At 43.2% G+C, this 22,866-nt stretch overlaps 1 protein-coding gene across 2 annotated transcripts in view; it reads right to left on the bottom strand.

Moving 5' to 3' along the window:
* Positions 1-6,231: 6,231 nt before the first annotated feature.
* Positions 6,232-22,866, bottom strand: part of ago4 (argonaute RISC component 4) — a 146,956-nt gene continuing 130,321 nt past the window's right edge. For both annotated transcript variants that reach the window (XM_072501152.1, XM_072501153.1), the window contains exons 17-19: positions 19,498-19,599; positions 19,023-19,222; positions 6,232-13,981 (exon numbers count right to left, since the gene is read on the bottom strand). In XM_072501152.1, the coding sequence (XP_072357253.1) occupies positions 13,873-13,981; positions 19,023-19,222; positions 19,498-19,599 (411 nt within the window). In that variant the 3' untranslated portion in view covers positions 6,232-13,872. The remainder of the gene's footprint in view (positions 13,982-19,022; positions 19,223-19,497; positions 19,600-22,866) is intronic.

Genomic DNA, 22,866 nt, shown 5'->3' with positions numbered 1-22,866 from the left:
GGAACCTTACATAGGCTTAATTTAACAAGATTGGTGGAACAGATGGAGGAGGATTTTAAGAGATGGGACATGGTGCCCCTGTCACTGGTGGGTAGGGTGCAGGCGGTCAAAATGGTAGTCCTCCCGAGATTCCTTTTTGTGTTTCAGTGCCGTCCGGTGATGGTCACGAAGGCTTTTTTCAAGAAAATTGAGAAAAGTGTCATGAGTTTTGTGTGGGCCGGGAAGACCCCGAGAGTGAGGAGGGGGTTCTTGCAGCGTAGCAGGGATAGGGGGGGGGGGCTGGCACTACCGAGCCTAAGTGAATACTACTGGGCCGCCAATATCTCAATGGTGTGTAAGTGGATGGGAGAAGGGGAGGGAGCGGCGTGGAAGAGATTGGAGATGGCATCCTGCAAAGGAACCAGCCTACAAACAATGGTGACGGCGCCGTTGCCGTTCTCCCCGAAGAAATACACCACAAGTCCAGTGGTGGTGGCAACACTAAATATTTGGGGCCAGTGGAGACGACATAGGGGAAGGACGGGAGCCTCGGTGCTGTCCCCGATAAGAAATAACCATAGGTTTGTCCCGGGGAGAATGGATGGGGGATTTGGAGCATGGCAGAGAGCTGGGGTTGTGCAACTGAGAGATCTGTTCGTAGACAGGACGTTTGCGAGTCTGGGAGCGCTGACGGAAAAATATGGGTTGCCCCAAGGGAATGCATTTCGATACATGCAACTGAGGGCTTTTGCGAGGCAGCAGGTGAGGGAATTCCCGCAGCTCCCGATGCAGGAGATTCAAGATAGAGTGATCTCAGGGACATGGGTGGGGTATGGTAGGGTGTCGGATATATACAGGGAAATGAGGGACGAGGGGGAGATCATGGTGGATGAGCTGAAGGGGTAATGGGAAGAAGAGCTGGGGGAAGAGATTGAGGAGGGGCTGTGGGCTGATGCCCTACGTAGGGTAAACTCGTCGTCCTCGTGCGCCAGGCTAAGCCTGATACAATTCAAGGTTTGGCACAGGACGCATATGACCGGAGCAAGGCTCAGTAAATTTTTCGGGGTAGAGGATAGGTGTGGGAGATGCTCGAGAAGCCCAGCAAACCACACCCACATGTTTTGGTCATGCCCAGCACTGCAGGGGTTCTGGGTGGGGGTGGCAAAGGTGCTTTCGAAGGTGGTGGGGGTCCGGGTCGAGCCAGGCTGGGGGTTGGCTATATTCGGGGTTGCAGAAGAGCCGAGAGTGCAGGAGGCGAAAGAGGCTGATGTCTTGGCCTTTGCGTCCCTAGTAGCCCGGCGAAGGATATTGTTTATGTGGAAGGAAGCCAAACCCCCGGTCGTGGAGACCTGGATAAATGACATGGCAGGGTTTATAAAACTAGAACGGATAAAGTTCGCACTAAGGGGTTCGGCTCAAGGGTTCACCAGGCGGTGGCAACCGTTCATTGACTACCTCGCAGAACGATAAAGGAAATGGGAAGGTAACAGCAGCAACCCGGGGGGGGGGGGGGGGGGGGGGGGGGGGGGAGGGAGAGAGGGCTCGGGTGGGTCCTCAGGGGTGTTTTTGTATAGATATTTGTACAATGTTATGTATAATGGATTGTTTGATTTTATTTTTGGAGAGTTATTATTTTTGTTATGGCAGTTGCCGTTCAGTTTATATATTATTTATTTATTTGTTAAAATGGCCACTTATTTATATTGTTTTATTGTTGTAAAAAGGAAAACCTTTGTATTGTTTTGTTTGGCCGAAAAAAAATTGGACCAAACCTAGTTCACCCTCACCCTTGTGCTTTGTGGAACTACATTGGCTCCTGGTTCAGTAATGCTGATTTTCTTTTTTAAAAACAAACATTTTATTAAGGTATTTGTAATTTTATTATAACAGAAAATAAAGCAAATCCAAATATAAAGGTAGTACATACACCATTTCCATCCCAAACAAGTCCCTCCTACCCTTAACAGAAAATGGCCTAAATTCCCCCCCCTCCCTTTAGATTTTTTGCCTCTGCTGACAGTTAATTTTCCCCGAAGTCGATAAACGGCTGCCACCTCAGGACAAACCCTAGCGTTGACCCTCTTAGGGCAAACTTGATTTTCTCAAGGCTGAGAAACCCAGCCATGTCACTCACCCAGGTCTCTGAATTTGGGGACTTTGAGTCCCTCCACGCTAGCAATATCCGTCTCCGGGCTACAGGGGAGGCCAAGATGTCAGCCTCTCTCGCCCCCTGCACTGCCAGATTTTCCGACACACCAAAAATTGCCACCGCTGGAATCGGCACCGCCTATTTTTTTAGTATCGTGGACATGACATCTGCAAAACCCTGCCAGAATCCCCGAAGCTTCGGGCATGCCCAAAACAAATGGACATGATTTTCGCCCCCCCCCTCCCCGTACGCCTGTCTCTACCCCAAAAAACTTGTTCATCCGGGCCACTGTCATGTGTGCCCGGTGAACTACCTTAAATTGTATCAGGCTGAGCCTGGCACATGATGAGGATGTGTTAATGAGGATGTGTTAACTCTGCTCAAAGCAACCGCCCACAGACCCGCCTCTATCTCTCTCCCGAGCTCATCTTCCCACTTGCCCTTTAGCTCCTCTGTCAGTTTCCTCCAACTCCAAAAGCTCTTTGTAGCTCCCAACCCGTTCTGGAAACTACCCAGTCTTGTATCCCCTGTGGCGGTAGGAGCGGAAAGGTAGAAACCTGCCTTTGTAAAACATCCTGTACCTGCAGATACCTGAATCAGTTTCCTGCTGGAAGTTTAAACTTCTCTAAATCCTTCAAACAGGGGAAACTCCCATCTATGAATAGATCCATCCTCTCAGTCCCTGCTTTCTGCCATCTCCAAAACCCCCCATCCAGCCTTTCCGGTATAAACCAATAGTTATTGCAAATTGGGGCCCAGACCGATGCGCCCTCCGCTCTCATGTTTCCTCCACTGCCCCCAAACTCTCAGGGCCGCCACTACCACCAGGCTTGAGGAGTACCAGGCTGGCGAGAGCAGCTGAGGAGCCGTTATCAATGCCCCAGACTTGTGTCCTTGCATGATGCCGCCTCCACTCGCTCCCAGTAATGCTGATTTTCAAATACTCATTCTGTTTTCAAATTCCTTTGTGCCTCAAGCCCGTCTATCCCTAACCTCCACCAGCTGTAGATATCTACACTACTCCAATTCTCGTATCTTGTGCATCCCCATTTTAATTGCTTGACAATTGGCAGCCATACCTGCAGATGTTGAGGCCTTAAACTCTGGAATTATCTCCGTAAACCCCTTTGCCTCTCTCGCCTTCTTTAAGATGCTCAATAAAACCTACCTCTCAGTTCAAATATCATATTCTGCAGTTCAGTGTCAAATGTTGAAGTGCCTTGGGGCTTTTAGCCACATTAAGGCGGCGCTATACAAGAGCATGCTCCTTTTTCATGAAGATTCTCATGTGACCGTGTGTGTTTAATTCACGTATTTCAATTGACAAGACATTAGAATATGCTCAAGGTGACTTCAAAAAGGCATTTGTTTTGTTTTGGATTAATTGGATATACGTCCTTATTGTTGATTCACCATCAATCTGATGGATGCCAATTTCAAGGACTGGTTTCCAAGCTGAAGGCTACACTGAAAATCATGTCTGAAAGTACGCTTCAGCCAAGAGCAAAGTCAAGGTGTCAATTATGTCATGATATACCCAGGCAATTTTCTTCATGACTCAGAATCCCTACATATTCAACGGAATATTTCCTTTGGCACATGTGAAATTTTAAGCTCAGTGACGGTGTGTGGAAAAAAGGGAACCAGTTTTAAGACAGAAGTCCAAGACTACAGGGAAATAATACAATTTACAGAACAAGAGCCAGATCCTATCTTTACTGGTTCTTTGCTGGGCCAATCCAAAACTAATTCAACTGCACTACTTCCCACAACTTGAGATGTGTGTGCATTTTTTCCTTAAGAGATGCAATGGTCTCAACTAGCCCATATATACACACTCTGGATTTAACAATGCATAAAGAAATGGATCTAATCTGCCTCCTCCACGCAGTGAAGCCTTTAAATTATGAGCCTCCATCACCACCCCATTCAGTAGAAATTGTATTCCAAATGACCCTGTCAAAATTTCTCATAATTAAGCAAAATCTAATTAAAACGACTGTTTTCTCGAATATAAAGAAAATCCTATTATCTTAAGTCTCCCATTATTAGTTCAGTTCCTCATCCCTACATCGAAAAATGTAATAAAGTACACTACAGGGGAACGCCAATCATCAGGCATGCACACCTCTTTGCCAAAACCCCTGAAGGTTCTGCATTTGGCAGTGACAACAGTGGATGTGTAGCACTGGGTTGAAAACAAATTGACCTTCAAGGTTGCTGACAGGATGCAAAATGTCCTGTGTAAGCCTTTTCACCAAACTGACCATGTAGTTAATAAGGAAACATGTTTTCAGAAGTCAGTTGCTGCAAGCCATTCCCTGGAGCTGGTGCAAGAACATGTGTTCCTACATGCAGGGCTTGGTACCCAAGAGTGCTGGAATTTTGAAAGACACTAAATAGAGCAGGCACCAAACATACTTCACCCAAATGAAATCAAGCAGTGAAAAGCAAGGAGGTCTTAAAAACTCTTTTTTGTGCGAGTCAGGAAAAGTAGAGACCAGGAAGTGCTGCAACTTGGGCTTTTTTTCCTCTTCTTCCCCCCTTCCCCCCTCCATGACCTATCTGCTGCTTGACTACTCAAAATCATGCCAACCAGCTGCAACAGGATGTCCATTTAAAGTGTATAGTTTGCCAATTACATAATAATGAAGGTATAGTTTGTTACCGATTGCTCAGGGAATTGGTGCTGCTTTGCCAACATGCACGTTGTAGTCTGGAACTATGGATAGTGATGGTAGAGGCTCCAACTTTCTTTCCATTACATGGCTGACCTGGAATCTTGTTGATTTGCAAGTTAATAATCAACCTGTTTAGCAGTTATGAGCGCTCCGTCCTTGGCCATCAAGTCCTTGGGTGGAACCAGAAGCCAATGTTTCTGACTTGGATGCAGGATAGCTACCACTGCACAAGATCTCCCAGTAAGAGAAGCATGACTGTAAATGAGTGGGGCCTCACACCTGCAAGAATGGGCAGGTGTCTCACCCACTGCCTGCTCACTCGTGCAGTTGCATTCTGCACCCACTTGTTTACATGGATTCCTTTCTGGTAATTTCTCTAAAGCGCATTCTATAACTTAATCAAATTCTTCTGCGACTCCTGCATTTGGAGTGCAGCTATTTCCCTCAAAGTGAAAATACTATCCAACATCTTACTTGAAACTAGCTCATGTCCCTGAAACAAACAGTTTGACAAATTAATTAGCATGAAATATTATTTATTTTGCACCCCAAACCAAATTCCATCTCTTAACACATTCTGGTACTTGAATGGAACACTGTACAACTAACCAGATCAACTGGACCATTCCCCCCATGACCTGGATACCAAGATTAATTTCAACATAAACAGAAATCTCTTACAAAATGATCAAAAATACTAATATAATCCGCAAGAGATCTGGAACAAACCCCTTTCCATGATGAATCAAGCTCCATTTGTGGAGTCAAGAAGTCCAAATCTCTAAATATACAAGCAAATCAAGATTAAATTGTGAGGTATACCACATCTCATTTGAGCTGCACATGGGGAATCTATGTCATAGCAGAGTGCTGGATAGGCTGTGAAAGGAAAACACAATTCACATTTCATACTGGTGCTCGAAGAATCCAGCCCAATTGATAAAAGCTTACAACTAAAATTACCACCCATTTGAACCTGTTGTGCACATTGCATCCAGACTTTCGCAGAGTGATAAAGTAATGGCTCTAACGTCCATCCACCCAGTTAGCATGGATTCAATAGAAAATAGCCCTGTACAAAAAAAAAATCACCAATTTCATTACTGCCGAGCTAGATAACCTCATTTGAAATTTGATCTCTGGCTCTCAGCAAGTAGCTGGTCAGCACATTAACAATTGCCATGTTAGTTCTTTATTGTATACTGCACCCCAACCAAGTGGGTAAATGCCAAGGTTCTGGTGGGATCAAAAGTACCTAGAGACCAACAGTGTAGGCAAATACAGCAATGTAAACACTCAGCACTTCCAGGAATCCACCTCCAGCATTGTCCAGAGCCCAAGTCAGCATCCACTAATATGTTGCAACCAATAAAAAATTGCAGGAAAGCAATGCAAAAATATGAAGTTGATAGACTTTGGAAATTCTGGCACAAAAATACCATTTTATTTTGTCACGTGAACACAAATTGTCCCTGCAGGCTAAAAATCATATTGCAATACAGCTTTGCAATGTAATCAGCCAACATCTTTTAGCAATGTAGGGAAGGTTATCACATGTTATCCATACTTACAGCTCAAGAAAGTACCTCGTATTGGTAGACATATGCACAAATCCAAAAAAAATAAATCAATAAAATCATCAAAACAGCACTTATCTAAACATCTGTATGGAGAGCAAAAACATTTTTTTCCAATTTTACTGAAGAACGTATACATTGTATCAACAGCTTTTCCAATGAACTACACACAAAATTGGTTACAGCAGAACTATGCAGCATAAAATGCTTTCAATGCAATTTTGTACAGCAAGGGCTGGAGCCTTTGGATTACCAGGCTAATTTACAGTACTGCTACTTACAAACGACCGTCCCCAATTCCTCTTTCTTGCATCCCCAACAAAAATGAAATCTAATTACCAATAAACTAGTTGCAATGACAAACTAGAAAGTGACAGCATTTAGCATCGAGAATGAGCAAACTGCATTCCTATTTGCATGAATGTGCATCCCAGACATGCATTAATCAGTTTTAAATTGGTAATGAACATAAACATCTACAATAAATGGCAACATATGAGGTTAGATACCCAGTACCGTTCGACGACAAAGATAAGAACCAATTCAGGAAAGAGGAAAATGAACAAGTGTCAAGTACCAAGTGGCATTTTCTCTGGACAATGTACTTAAAAACTATCATAACCAATTTTATCATAATGTCCACTCATGACTTAGTTATCAGTGGCACTTTTAGCAACTGGAGATTTATCTCAGCATATGAATTTGTCAATAAGACAGTTTTCAAAATGGCAAAATATAAAAACTAGGACCAAACTTAATAGGTCCACACGATTATCTCTAAATTCAAACAAAATGAATATTGCTTACTGGTCAATATTAAGGGAATAGCTACCATGGTGAATCATTAGGTGTACTACTTGGTGTGGTAATAACCCATGCAGGCCCCAGGTATGATCTCTGTTCTGTGCTGTATTAGTTGAAGAGCGATCACTCACTTCAAAAGAAAACTACCCAATGTTCCCACCAGATTCCTGACTGATGATGCCTTCTGGAGGATGCGCACCTGGACAGAGCAGGCCTAATTTTCTTCTCTCCAGATGGGTCAAATAATCTGTGAACACCATTGGAGGTTCTAATTAAAAATACACATTTAGGTGAGTTATTAGAGGGCAATTGCATTTCTGGAACCATACACTAGCCTGTGCTGATGTCTTTCTGGAGAAAATTGAGAGCAAGATAAGCTAAATGGTGTTTTGTCTACATCTGTAACGCACAGTTTAACATAGAATTTACAGTGCAGAAGGAGGCCATTCGGCCCATCGAGACTGCACCGGCTCTTGGAAAGAGCACCCTACCCAAGGTCAACACCTCCACCCGATCCCCACATCCCAGTAACCCCACCCAACACGAAGGGCAATTTTGAACACTAAGGGCAATTTATCATGGCCAATCCACCTAACCGGCCCATCTTTGGACTGTGGGAGGAAACCGGAGCACCCGGAGGAAACCCATGCACACACGGGGAGGATGTGCAGACTCCGCACAGACAGTGACCCAAGCCGGAATCGAACCTGGGACCCTGGAGCTGTGAAGCAATTGTGCTATCCACAATGCTACCGTGCTGCCCCAGTTGAGAGAGATGGTTTTGGCCAGATTAAATTAGCAAGGTCCAGCACAGAATGAATGCCCATGGACAATAAGATACTTGTGAAAAGTCTGGCAGAGCATTAATCAAAATACGAAGCACAAAAGGTAAACTGATAATTACAGACTTTTTTTATTATGGAGGTGCAGGGGTGGTGGTAATAGAGAAAAAACAAAGTTTTTTGTAAAATAAATCATCCTATGGATTTGAGTGACTTGCAATTTTGAAGAAATAGATTTTTGATTTGCAATGATACATGAATATATTTACTTAAAAATACTCCTAAAATTGCAGGACATTGATTGCATTTCAAATCTTTGGACAGCCGAGTAGCTTTCAATATAGTGCACTTCAATCATTCATCCAAATCACAATTCTGGTATTCACAGCATTTGAAATGTATTTGGTCAGTTCACGGACAAACTAGATGCAACATTCCATTGCCAAGGCAGAGGGAAGTTACAAAATACACTTTACAGTAGCTATCAATAAGCTACAGCTACCGTGACGAAATCCACTAAACAGATCATCTTATAAATAGAAGCAAACACTTCTGGAGGTGGGGAGAAGACAGATAAGGAGGATCCTGAAAAACAATCTAAAATGTACGTGGCAAAGTTTTAATCAGAATGGAATAAAATGTGATGATGACCATGATTACACATCAATGAACAGACAAAATCTGACCAAGACAGCTGGTGAATCCGTAAGGGTGTAAACATTACAAAATGGTGAGGTTAGGAGTTTCTTTAAATTACAGAAGTGCAGAGGGCTGTCAATACATGGAAGGCTATACCCAGCAAGTGATGGAAGCAAGGAATCAGTAATGGCTTTCAAAAAAATATTGAAAGAAACAAATGGTATGGGGAAAAGTGCAGAAGAATGGGACTAAATGGATGATTCCGAGAACCTGTGCAGGCATGATTGGTTGAGTGGTATCTTTCTGTATGGTGAAATTATTTCATTCAAGTCCATTAGGTGCAAGATCATTGCAAATGTCCCACCTTTCTCGGTTGGTTTCCACAACCATGAGAAATTTTGTTCATTTGCAATACTAGAAATTATTACATCACCTCAACATGTATTTCTCCAGTTAACTTTAGCAACTTCATTCAAAACATTCTCAAGTTTCATGATCAGGTTTGGTGTTTCAGTACATAATGGATCAATAAAGTGACATACTGTCCCAGAAATCCCTGCTGCAGCTGTTTCAAATCAACTGGGTTTCTTTGAACTTGAAACTATTCTCCTAATCTTTGCAGTACTACATATTAAACTCTCAGCATTAATTCCTATGCAAGCACTTATGCTTCCAGGCTAAGAGTGCATACAATGTTTTCACTCCCCTGTTCGACGAGGTAAACATTTCATAGTGAGGTGGAAATCCGTCCAATTTGTTTCAGTTGCAGTAAATTAAGCTGGTGAGAGGTTTCATCATAAATAAAGTGACAGATAGTTTACCCAGAACATTAGGAGTTACAAATTCAGAGGACACATTGTTTAGTAGTTCTAGGCATAAACTAACAACTGCATTTTTCCTCCACGTAGAATGAAACTGATTTTGCATCCCTGAAATTTGCTCCAAAATGTACATTACTGTATTAAGTTATTTAAATTCTGCTCACAAGTGTCATTCATACTTAGAAAATAGCTTTTTGAAAATGCCCCACCCCAACTCAACTACATTTTGCCACATTCATACAAGGTGAAAATAAATTGCAATTAGTCCCCATCACTAATAATGCAACCTCTACTGACCCAGCTACCCTTTAGATAAATTTCAGAACATTTACAATTCAAATTTATATAGTCTTATAGAGCTTATTCAAAAATTAATAAAAACAGAATATTGTAATGTAAAGTTCAAGCTGTCTGCATTATTTGATCTTACATTTGCAAAAGTATTTGCATTCATTGAGAAGATGGATCCAATATTCCTCAAATATACATTTCTATTAGTCAATAAAATTCATCAAAGAAAATATAAATACACCCTGTATAAGGCGTACCTCTCACTGAAGAGTTTGTATACTCGAAGATCTAAAGACTGTCCATTGTTTTTGGGGAATAACTGAAAATTGCATTATTCTGCAGAGCAATGTTTCAAACAAGAATTTTGAAAACTATAAAAATATTGTCCATAACATTTTTTTAAAAACAGCCCCTTCTTTCAAGCACCATGGGCACCATCAAGTCGAGGCAATTTAATCTGGAGGTACAGGTACCAGTAATCCTATTCTGCCTCAGTTAAGAAATGCTATAATGCTGGCTAGGTGAATTGGCTACAAAATGCAGGTGACTGTAAAGTCTGAAGCTCTCAGTTCTGCTGGTAAAGTTCATTGCAATCAGATTGCAAAGTGTGCTTGAGACAGGAGTCTTATTTCAAATGGTAAAATTGTTATTTAAAAGGTTTGAGCTTTGAAAACTGTGTTGCAGACATCTTAATTCAAGCCCAGGCAAGTTAAAAAAAAAACACAATTCATAAAAAAGCGCATGTTATTTAAAAAAGTAAATAAAGGACAGCAATCCAATAGCAATCCCACTCCCCCATAAATAAACCGGTCTCTTTGCTGATCCATTTATTGCCAGGGTCACACAACCACAGTAATCCTGTGGTTTTCTTTTTAAATATACAGCAGCAATTTCATGAGCAACATCACATTCAGCAAAGTGAGAATTATAATGTCAAGCTGACCATAAAGATATCAGCTACCTGATTAATAGCATTAAAAAAATAAACCCTCAATATTAGTCGTCACTAAGGTCAGCTTAAAAAGAAACAACCCATGCCAATTTGCAAATGCCACAATAAAGGTTAAACGCAATGCCAGGCATGCATGGTAATGAAACACAGGTCAGTCACCAAGTTAAATAGTTATAATGAATCATTTCAATTGTCAAGGACACTAGTCTTTTTTTGGTTTTGGTCAAGGTTGGGGGAAAAAGAGAAAAGGTATTCATGGTTCTCATGTGATGAACAATCTTGGCTGTTATCCTGAAAGCTAACATCTGTGTAACAGCCGAAAAACTTGAAAAAGGTATTCATGGCCACTTGTTTGAAAGCAGCCATTAGTTATACTGGAGGTAATCTGATGGGAATATTTATCTTTATAAAACACAACCTCCTGAGCACTACTTCCATCTATGGAATGTCAAAATGCATTAAGTGGAAAATAGACTTTATAACAGAAATCTTTGTCAAGTGCAGGAAACAAACCAATTGTTTTAAGGGGAGAGGAAGGTCATCAGGATGAAAGCAATCACAAGTAGACTCTTCTGAAACAGTCTCAAATATTCAACAAAACTCTAGTACTTAATTTAAAATAACATTTTGCTTTGGATTTCTTAGATTCCCTTATTAACTAGTTTTTAAAAAATTAAAAATTTTGCTTGCTCAGCTTGAAGATGAATGTGGTGCCTCCCTGATTTTAAAAAAAGGCTCACCAGCTATGTAAAATTGTAGTCTAAAACCAGGACACAGAATCACATCATGAATCAGTTTTCCTGCCAAGACAGCTCCGAATTGGACGAGAGGATATAAAAAGAAGGCCGTGTTTCATCATCCAAACACACTCCAGTGAATTTTTTGCCTTTACAATTTGCTTGCCCTACTTTTGAACATATTGCACAAGAATGATTCAAACACAATAAGGAACACAAAGTACGCACAACTTTAAAACAAAACAAAACTACGGCCCGGTTATGAATCGTGATGTCTCTCATAGAAGGATCCAATTTGTACTGTAGTATTATACCCAATGTTTCAGCGTCCAGTAGAGCAAGTTGCATCTTTCTTGCCCAAACTATGAAGTGATCTTGGACAGTCCAGCTGGCAAAAGCCCCAAAGTAAATACAGACAAGCTTAGCACAGTGGGTTAAACAGCTGGCTTGTAATGCAGAACAATGCAGAACAGCGCGGGTTCAATTCCCGTACCGGCCTCCCCGAACAGGTGCCAGAATGTGGCGACCAGGGCCTTTTCACAGTAACTTCATTGAAGCCTACTTGTGACAATAAGTGATTATTATTATTAAGTATTTTTCAAGCACCATAACAGTTTCTGCCATATCAGCTTCCATAACCTTTCAAGCAGGCACCTGAAGGCTACTTTAAAAAAAATAATTTATGGGATGTGGGCTTGCTGGTTAGGCCAGTATTTATTGCCCACCCCCAAGTACTGGAAACTCAATGCAGCAAAGATAGGTAACTTAGAAGCTTCCGAAATCGACAAACAAAAAATAAGACCTGACAATTGCAATTTATAATTCTGCATATAAAGTTCAAGAATGTTTTTTTCAAAATATCCAAGTACAGTACACTCCACATAACATTTGCAGTTCTACTGTCTTTTGCTAATTATAATTTACTTTTTTATATGCAAGTCATTAGAGGAATTGTTTCCATGACAATTCTACCCCATTCAAATATGGATTATGATTTTATGGTAAAAATCACACATTAAAACTTTCAGTGCAAAATGCCTATTAAAAAAAATTAAAATCATTGTAGTACCAAGGATGGAATTTATTTGTGGCAGCCTGGGCAGATTACCATACCATAAATTAGGATTGTCATGGCAAAAAAAGATGTCAAACTAATAACTTGGATTGACAATCTACGATTTATAAAACCTCTGATCTTTGACCTGCAGACGAGTCAAAAGAGCCAATTGTAGGAAATACATTGTTGCAGGTGAAGCACAGATGGGCGAACTAACTGGGGATGGACAGTCCAGCTGGCCTTACTACAAAAAGGAACAGAATAATCAGATCACCAAAAAGATGACAGTAGTGCACCCATTATCAGTGCAAACAAACCTAGAGTTAGACATCTCACATCACAGGGTATTTGCAAACGTTCACAGCAAAACATTTTGAAAGCATACAATAAAAACAGGAAATGTTGGAAATACTCAGCAGGTCTGGCAGCATCTACGGGAGAAAGAAACAGAATTAATGAGTCAGGTCAATGACCTGGTATCAAAACTGGGCGTAAAATTATTAGCTTGTCCTAATTCTGATGAAAGCTCATCAACTTGGAATATTAACTCTGTTCTCTTGCCACAGATGCTGCCCGACCTGCTGAGTACTTACAGCATTTGTTTTTATTTCAGATTTCCAGTATCTGCATTAGACTTTGGACATAGTTATCTATAATGGTTTACTTTATGATTATATACAGTTAAACCTCCCTTTAAATCCTAGCATAAACCTCTGGCATTTTAACCAACTTCAATTTCTGAAGCTGTGAAGTCATGAGGAGCACAAACTTTGCCAAGTTAATAACTTTTGACATTTTCTGAGTGCATAATAATGGGGTTTGCCTGTACTTGTATAGTTTGGAAACACTTGCCCCTTTACAACTGTGTAAATTTCAAGAGCTTTCTTTGAAACTTTTGCACAAGAGACATACTCAAAACTATCTATAAAGTATCCCTAATGTTAATTTGTACACGCGCATACCCACATCAGTCTGTTTGTACAAGATTAAAAATAGATGGGAGTTTTACAACAGTCTTACCTCGTATAAACAGAGAAAGAAAACACACAATATCAAAACTTGCTACTGAATGTAGTAACACCCAAAGTCATTCATGCATATTTTCCTTAGGATGTTCGGCCTTGATGCCTTGAGGTAAAAAATATAAAATCAGTACAGTGGAAAAAAGCCACCAGTATTGTCCTTATATAGTGCTTCTGATAGACTTTGAAGAACAATGGCTCATTTCTCTGTGCATATAAATCCTAATGAGCAAATGAGTCATTCAGTGCATTGCATCCTATTCGCTGGTAGACTGCGGTCTGAAACTGGCTTGGCCCTCGAGTTTGTTAAAAAAAATTAGCACTAAGTAAGGACGTTTCAGAACGGCACAGTATGCTGGAAAATCGCTGGGAACTCAGGTCTTATGCAAAATACATTGTATGCTGAGTATCGTGGTGGACCTGTACAGCCTTGGCAAGTGCCAGTGGATCCCGTCCATTGCTCTGTCCAGAAATGTGGCTTCCTTCAGCACTGCAAAGATTAAAGAATCAATTTTTAATATATGTTGCATCAAAAATTTTAACATTTTTGATCCAGTAGATATGTAGGTAACATGCAAATGCTGGACAATACATTATAATAATCTTTATTGTCACAAGTAGGCTTACATCAACACTGCAATGAAGTTACTGTGAAAAGCCCCGACTCGCCACATTCCAGCACCTGTTCGGGTACACGGAGGGACACATTTTTCTCATATTGCCCCGTTTGCTTTTGGTGCCCTTTCTCCCTCTGCTTTGGCTCCCTTCTGGCATTTTGGGAGGAAACCGGAGCACCCGGATGAAACTCAAGCAGACACAGGGAGAACGTGCAGACTCCATACAGACAGTGAATCGAACCTGGGACCCTGGCGCTGTGAAACAACAGTGCTAACCACTGCTATTGTGCCGCCCTATTAATGTTCTCTTATTACAAAAATAGTTCTTCAAAATGAAACATTTAACTTAACATTTTTTTTTTGGGTTGTGGGGTGAGACCCACGCAGACACGGGGAGTACATGCAAACTCCACATGGAGCTGGGGCCAGGATTGAACCAGGGTCCTCGGCGCACGAGGCAGCAGTGCTAACCACTGCGCCACCCGGAAACATTTAACTTTTAATGTATAATCCTCATAAAAGGGTTCCAACAGACTTCCGGTAGGGCTCTGTATGGGGAAGGTGTGCACGGGGCAGCTTCTGTCACAGAACTAGGTTTTCAGGGGTTTTTTCCTCTTGTTTTGCCCGGGTTTTTTTTCGTCCTCCTAATCGTTGTGGGTTTTTAATTTTGTGCACACTAAAAAAAAAAAAGGGGAGGGTAAAAGAAAAAAAGGACCCACGCAGCACACACCCGGAGGGTCGAGCAGGGGAAAGAGAGAAGAGGCCGCAAGGGACCGGACCGGTAAGCTGTGGCCCGGGGGAGGAAAGGTGTGCGAGAGGAGCCGGAGCCTTGGAAGCAGCCGGGGAGAGTCACGCCCCCCTCCCCCCCCCCGAACGGAGATAGCGCCTCGGAGCGCGGGCCTGCGAGCCGGCCCGACCGAGCCCCCCCCCTGCAGCAGCAGAGCATGGGGCAACAGAACACGGGGCAGCGAAACACAGGCCAGGAGAAGCGGCGGCCCGAGCCAGCAACAAGGACCGACCCTCACCCACACACAACCCCCGGCAGCAATCACCACGAGGCAGGTGGCGGAACAAAGGGGGACTCCCGGCCCGACCAGAAGCCTCTCCCTCTCTCTCGACCCTGGGCGAGTGAGGAGGAGAAAAAGAAAAGAACTTCTTCTTTTTGGGGAAAAAAAAACAACTTTGAAAAGAAAAAACTTTTAAAGGGACAGAAAATTCCTTCTCCTTTTCTACGTTAAAAAAAAAACTTACCTGAAAAGAGTCTTTTTTAGAAGGGGGGGGGGGGGGAAGAAAAAAAAAAAAAAAAAGAGGGGATGGGGAGAAAAAAAAAAGGGGGGAAAAGAATGCCAGAAGGGAGCCAAAGCAGAGGGAGAAAGGGCACCAAAAGCAAACGGGGCAATATGAGAGCCCGCTCAGACAAGCTAATCGGCGCACAAAAGCGAGGGAATGGAAGCCTCACCGCAACAAAAAGAACTGGTCAGACAGGAGTATATCCACCCTGGGCCAGAGGGGAACTGGAACTGGAAGGCAGCCTTTGGCGAGGCACTGAGGGAACACCAGCAGGAAAACAAGACAGGGACCAGAGCAGACATAGAGGCCGCAGTACAGGCAGCAATGGTCAAGTCCCTGGCGGAGGTGCAGCTCGCCCTGGGCAGAGCAGAGAAGAAACTGGAAGCCCAGGAGGAGAAACTGGAAACCCAAGAGGCGACCATTAAGGAGATGGAAAAAGCCATGACTGACATGAGCGACCGGATCACGGACCTGGAGAAAGAGGTGGCGAGACTGGGCACAACGCAGGGGAGCCTGAAGGACAGGGTGGACGACCAGGAAAATTGCTCAAGAAGAAAAAAATGTCAGGATAGTGGGCCTACCAAAGGGGATCGAGGGTAGAAACCCCACAGCCTACGAGGCCGAGATGCTGGGCAACTTAGTGGGGAGGGAAACTTTGCCCAACCCACCAGAAATGGACAGAGCACACCGGTCGCTGCGCCCGAAGCCCAGGGCGGGGGACCACCCGAGGGCAGTTATAGCTAAACTGCACCGGTACCAAAACAGGGAAACAATACTGCGCTGGGCCAGGCAAAACAGAACTCGCAAATGGGAAGGACGCTTCATTAGAGTTTATGAGGACATAGGGGCAGACCTCGCCAGGAGACGGGCCGAATTCAATAGAGCGAAAGCAGCCCTTCACAAGAACAAAGTGCGTTTTGGTATGCTGTACCCAGCGAAACTCTGGGTCACATACCAAGAAAGAGAGTATTTCTTCGCAGCCCCCGCCGAATCGAACAAGTCTTTTGAGGAACACGGGCTGGAAAACCAACAGCGAGGGTAGAAATATGGGGCAAGGGGCAACAGCACGGGGGGGGGGGGGGGGGGGGGGGAGGCAACGCCAGGCCCCCCCACCCCCACCATGGCGAGCGCACCCTGAACAAAAAGCAAACCACTACCCGAGGGACTGCCACAGGTGAGAGACCAGGCCCCAGCACGAGGGAACGAGAGAAGTGGAGAAGGGAGAGCAAACGAGGGGAGCACAGGGTAGGATGGGGGAAGAGCGGGCAGAAAAACGCAGAGGCTGGGCAGGGGAGAAGCAAGACAGTAACTCCCGAGAGGGGGGTCACCGCACTAGCAAGAAAGCTAGCACTGGGAGCATCAAAAAAGCAAGGCCGCAGCGTGCTCCCAACAGGGGGGACAGCGCCAGGCAGAGGGCACTCAACAGGCGGGAGAACAAACGGGGATAGGAGTAGGGGAAAGAGGGACAAAGGAGGGATATACAGGAGAGGGGGAGAAAGGGAGAGGAAGGGGGAGGGGGGGGGCGGAACACAGGGACGGAGGGCCAAACAAGGCTAGAAAAGGAACAGCAATAGGGCTACAAAGTGCCACAACCAAGGGCTCGGAACAAGGAATCGCTGCAAGCATCCACCCAGTACGGTCTCTGGGTGAAGGGAGACTCCGGAGTGCAGGGGGCCACCCGCGTGGCGGTCGCACAGTGGGCGGCCATGCCGGGGGGCCCCTTGGGGGGGGGGGGGGGGGGGGCGGAAAGAGGAGTGGACAGCTAAATCTTGAGGAAAGAAAGGTGAACCACAGGGGGGGGGGGGGGGGGAAAGAGGGAAGAGACAGGGAACAACAGAGGAGAGCCAGGGAGGCAGGGAAACATTAACAAACTTGGCATCCACAGGAACAGAGAAAAAAGGGAATACAGGTGGAAGACGGGAGGGCTGGCTGAAGCAGTAGTGAGCACGAGATGACAACGGCAGCAAAATCCGTCCGGGAGAAGCAAGGGGCAACACCAGCACCAGACCCATTCGAGGATTGCCCTCCGGAATTGTCTCTCCGGCACCCAAATGTATATCTACCCCCGCCCCACTCCCCCCACAAACAGATGCCTACTTGTGTGTGTAAATCATTTTGCCAGGTGTACAGGTGCTGCGGCTGGGCGGGTGCATTATACCCTACCAGTTACATTATTTGATTTTGTACTCCTCTCGTGTTGTTACTGTTTTTTTTCTTTTTTCCTCTTCCTTTGTGATTTGTGTGCATGTGCCCTTCGCTTCTATATATATATATATATATTATAGATCCTGTGTGCATCACGGCAAATATACTTTGTTCAAATATCCAATTAAAAACATTTATAAAAAATAAATAAAAGGGTTGCAACCATCTAACTGCTACTACAGCATTGCTCTATTGCAATCTCCAATCTCAATCTGCCAATATTGGTCTATGTCAGCGTATTTGGAGATTGCAAAACATGCAAAACAGCAATGTTGCATGCTGACATCAGACGAATATTGGCTGATTGCAATAGAGCATTCAGCCAATATTGGTCTAATTTCAGCATCCAAAAACTTTTCTTTTCAATACTTAAGATGAAAAAAGAAATATCAAACATAAATGCTGTGTTTTTCAATTGTGGCTCTTGTAGTTTATTTGTGGCAGTAACAGTTAACAACTTCAATACTTCAAGAAACACCCAAAATTAGAGATTTTGCTGAAAAAGCCCTCAACAGCAACCACAAGGGAGTAATGTGGTCCCTTCCTTTCCTACAAATAAAGCCTGTTTGGCGAATTCGGTTCTATTTAGTGGGCAGAAATGCTATTTCAGGAACATGGGCTGTTTTCCATTTTCACTTGTGGACACTCTCACATAGGTCTGCTAGTAAACTTAGGCCAGTGGCCCGTCACCATCTGGTGTTATACCCCTGAGCGGGCTGCTATTATAAGATATGTTTATAGATTTTACCTATTGACAAATACCCAACCTCAGCTTATTTTCAAGCCAAAAGATACCGAAGTAACAAATGATTTGAAGCCATATTTATGAGTATTTGACTTACTGATGTCAGCGACTTTGAAAAGGTCATATGTCTTACTCAGTTGGCAACATACCTAAAGAAAATTATGAGAACCATTTTTCAACTTTGGGATTACCGCGGCTAAACAAAAGCTATGCTTCTGGAACTGGTGACACAAGCCCCAAGTAACACGAAACAAAAGGGAACAGCCACTTAAGACACAATATTTTTTCCAGTTCCCCTGCTCTGATGTTCTTTTTCAAACAGGAAGGTGGAACACAGGAGGCACACAGCTACTTTTCAGCTAAGAAGTCAAATTAGATTATCCTTTTTCATCATTTACTTGGTTCCATCTGTATAGCACCTTCTTGTGACTAGGGGCTTTTCACAGTAACTTCATACTTCTGACAATAAAAGGTTATTATTACAACTCAAAATTTTGAATTCAAAATCAAAGGAGACAAGAATTGAACTCCGGTTAACATCTAAATTATTAATTTAACTTCATATGCCAGAAAAATACAAAGAGGAACTGGACTAATTAATTAAACAAAGTTACATCCAAAATGGAGCAATCCAAAATGGAGCAATTCAATTTTTCACTGGCCAATTATTTTACCTGTCGTGGTCTTTGTCCACAAGGTGGTATCTTGCTCTGAATGCAACCAGCCTGGCATAATATGCTGGTGCAGGAATTGAGACAGAACGCGTGCACCGCACATAAGTGTGGCACAGCTGATAAGTCAGGAGCTGCAATTCATCAGCTGAGAAGCAGTTGTCATCCCACAAGACATGGTAGTGTGACGGACGGCTGGTACCCTGAGAATACAAGCAAAATTAGATTAATGTTTGTGGTTATGGGGCAGAGAAAATGCCCGACATTCTCACTCAGTAGAGTCTGAGAATTGAAGTGTGCCACGAAGACTTTCCACTTATTTTTCAGAGAATCAGGGCAGCAGGCAGCTGAAGCACACAAGTGAAAGCTTGCAAAAAGAATGAGCCTCTGTACTCATCTCTGTCTAATTGCCAAAAAGTAAAATCTAGGAATTTTCAAACAATTTTTAAATATCAAACAATGGCAGAATTTACTGTACCTGAATTCCTGCATGACTACAAAGGTAGAAATCAAACTCTGAGGGATGGGTGATGGTGCTGTCAACAGTGGTGCCAGCAGGGACATTGCCACTTTTACCCACCTGTCAATTGAATAATAACCTGTATTATAAAATAGGTAATGGGCAAACTAAAAGCTAGAATCGCCAACAAACAGGAAAAGGAGTAAACTAAATTTATAGTTTATTTTGCAACAAGATATCTCAAAGCATTTTTGTAAGTATTTTTGCAGTTTATTCACTGTTACAATAAGAAAAGAAATCTTTCTTTATTCTTTCACATTCCAGGCTAGGTCTTCATTTATTACCCATTGCTAATTGCCTTAGAGTAGGTGGTAATGAGTCACTTTCTTGAAGTGCTGCACCCCATGTTGTGTAGCTGTGCCCAGAGTGCTGGGGAGTTTCAGAGGGGGGGGGGGGGGGGTTCCTCCTCCTCCCACCACCCGCTTGCCCCACACACATCTCCTCCATCCCCTCTCACATATGATGCGAGGGATCCTGTCGTTGGCGGCAGCAGGATCTTCTGGTCCCACCATTGTCAATGGGATTTACCATGCCCTTGTCCTTCGAGGTGGAAGAAATCGCAGGTTTGGAAGGTGCTGTTGAAGCCTTGGTGAGTTGCAGTACTGCAACTTGTAGATGATGCACATTGCTGGCACTGTGTCAAATGATGGAGGAAGCGAATGTTGAAGATGAATGGGGTGCCATCAGGCAGCTTTTTCCAAGATGGTATTGAGCTTCTCGAGTGTTGTTGGAGCTGCACTCATTCAGACAAGTGGACAGTATTCTGTCACACTCCTGACTTGTCCCTTGTAGATGGTGAACTGCTTTGGGAAGAATTAAAAGTAGACACACCCAGGGCCAGGTAAAATATATCCCAGGCTGTTGGGTGAGGCAAAGACAGAAGTATCAGAGTCTGGTATTTGAAGAGGGTTCAATAGAAGCCCTGAAAATCCAAGAACGCTGCAGACGGTGCTGTGGTTGTGGGGTATTGGGACAAAGGTCCTCCTCTAGGTGGTAGTGTTCGGCTTGGCATGGCCGAAGAGCTGAAATTGTGTTTGTCAGTTGGCGTTAAGAGTGCAGACTCAAAATCCAGGGGATGGAATCTCAGGAGGTGAGATTGAATCCCTGCAAGGTGGGCTGTTGTTGAAGCTTGGCTGACCACAGCATTACTGATGTTTGGGTGGGTTGTTAAAGAAATCCGAGAAATCGGTTTAGGTTGCATCGACATTTATTGTGCAGCGTGAAGTGTTCAACCACAGTCTGCCTGTTAATTCATGTGCACCTCATTGTAACCCTGGCTTTAGACTATTAGATATTTAATTGTTTTATCTTTCTGACCTAGTAAAGTGTTATTTGTGCTATTTTTAAAATCGGTGGAATCTTGTGACTTTCTTCACTGAGCAAATGTCTTAAATCTCAAACTTTGATATTTTAAACAAAATATTATTTTTTTTAAAAAATAATTTTTATTAAAGGTTTTCATAAAATATCAATAACAAAATGAGAAAGAAAAAAGAACCCAACAGGGTTAAGTACAAAACACAATCTAAAAAAGCAACCCCCCAAACCCCTCCCCCCCCGTACATAAATAATAAATTAACATTAACACCCCAACTTAAGACAACAGGTGTATACACCCCCTCAGACCCTCCAGTGTAAATAACATAAACAAAAATAAAGTCAACCCCCCCCCCCCCCCCCCCACTGCTGCTGCCATTGACCAATGTCTATCGTTCTGCCAGAAAGTCTTAAGAACGGTTGCCACCGCCTAAAGAACCCTTGTACCGACCCTCTCAAGGCGAATTTCACCCTCTCCAATTTAATGAACCCTGCCATAAACAAAATATTATTGGTCCCTAACTGCATCCTACCAACAACTTGGGGATCTGGCCAAGGACCATAAAACATTGCAATGAGATCAGGAGCCGAGTAGCCCTGGCAGAACCCGAACTGAGCATCTGACTCAGATGCTGCGCACGTGCTGCTCGATGGTATCGTCAATGACACCATGCATCACTGTGCAGGTCTAATCTATATGCAACAGGGTCCAGATAATCTGTTTCAGCGATGTTGTTGGAGGGATAAATATTGATTTGGCACATCAAGAGTGCCATGATATATTTTATGTCCATAGGATGGAGACGCCAGTTTCACATCGCATCCCAAAGCCAGCACTTCACAGTGTAGCACCCTCGGCCGTCTAGATTATGGCTGAAGTCTCTCAATTGGAATCCGAACCCACAATCTTCTGATTCAAGTGAGTATGAGACTAGAAAAAAAATCATTGATTTTCACAGGAAAGATTTACATCAAAATTGCCAAGATCTACTGATAAAACCTCCTTTGCAAAGAAACTTATTTTTAATATTCAAAAATACCCAAACAAAAAACAAGTACAATTGAACAAGCAAGCCCATCATGGTAGAAAGATTTCAATCTGCTTAATCTCATGATAGAGATGAGTAGAAGCAATTCAAGCGCACTAAAATGTCTTCCCTCATTTGAAGTGCAGGGTAAGAATTGTTAAACTACTTATTTGCAACTGGTTGTTTTCCAGAGAAAACATTTCCAACAGGAAAACATTCATATAACACCTTTAACATAAAAATAAACCTCTCAAGACACTTCATTAAAGGTGTTGGAGAAAATGAATTCTAAATCAAGAGGAAGAGATAAGAGCAGGCGTGACCAAACGTTTGGCCAGAGGTGCAAGGATGGTGGAAAAGAAGAGGCCAGAATCCTCCACTTTGAATCCAAGTAAGACAAACTGCAGAAATTTGGAACTGTTGATGAGAAAAATTTGGTGTCAGGTACACACACAAATCACCAAAAGAACCAATAATAAAGGCCAAGAGAATGTTGGAAGAAAAGAGGCCAAGCTGTGAGTTGGTGTTAAGGGTCACACCACCATCACAGCAATTGCTGGAAAATATAACCAGATAAAGATGTTCCAGTAAGGAGATGTAAACATCCATGGGCCAGCACGGTGGCATAATGGTTAGCACTGCTGCCTTACAGCTCCAAGGTCCCAGGTTCAATTCCAGCTTCGGGTGACTGTCTCTGTGGAGTTTGCACTTTCACCCAGTGTCTGCGTGGGTTTCCTCCGGGTGCTCCGGTTTCCTCCCACAGTCGAAAGATGTGCAGGTTAGGTGGATTGGACAAGCTAAATTGTCTGTCAGTGTTGAAAAAGTCAGGTCGGGTTACTGGGATAGGGTGAAAGCCTGGGCTTAAGTAGAGTGCTCTTTCCAAGGGTCGGTGCAGAATCGATGGGCCGAATGGCCTTCTTCCGCACTGTAAATTCTACGATTCTATGTCTCGTGCTGTTCAAAGCCAAAATGTCAATATAAT

Source organism: Scyliorhinus torazame, chromosome 1, assembly GCF_047496885.1.
Source record: "Scyliorhinus torazame isolate Kashiwa2021f chromosome 1, sScyTor2.1, whole genome shotgun sequence".
In the NCBI taxonomy this organism is placed as follows: Eukaryota; Metazoa; Chordata; class Chondrichthyes; order Carcharhiniformes; family Scyliorhinidae; genus Scyliorhinus; species Scyliorhinus torazame.
This window is presented reverse-complemented; position numbering and strand designations above follow the sequence as displayed.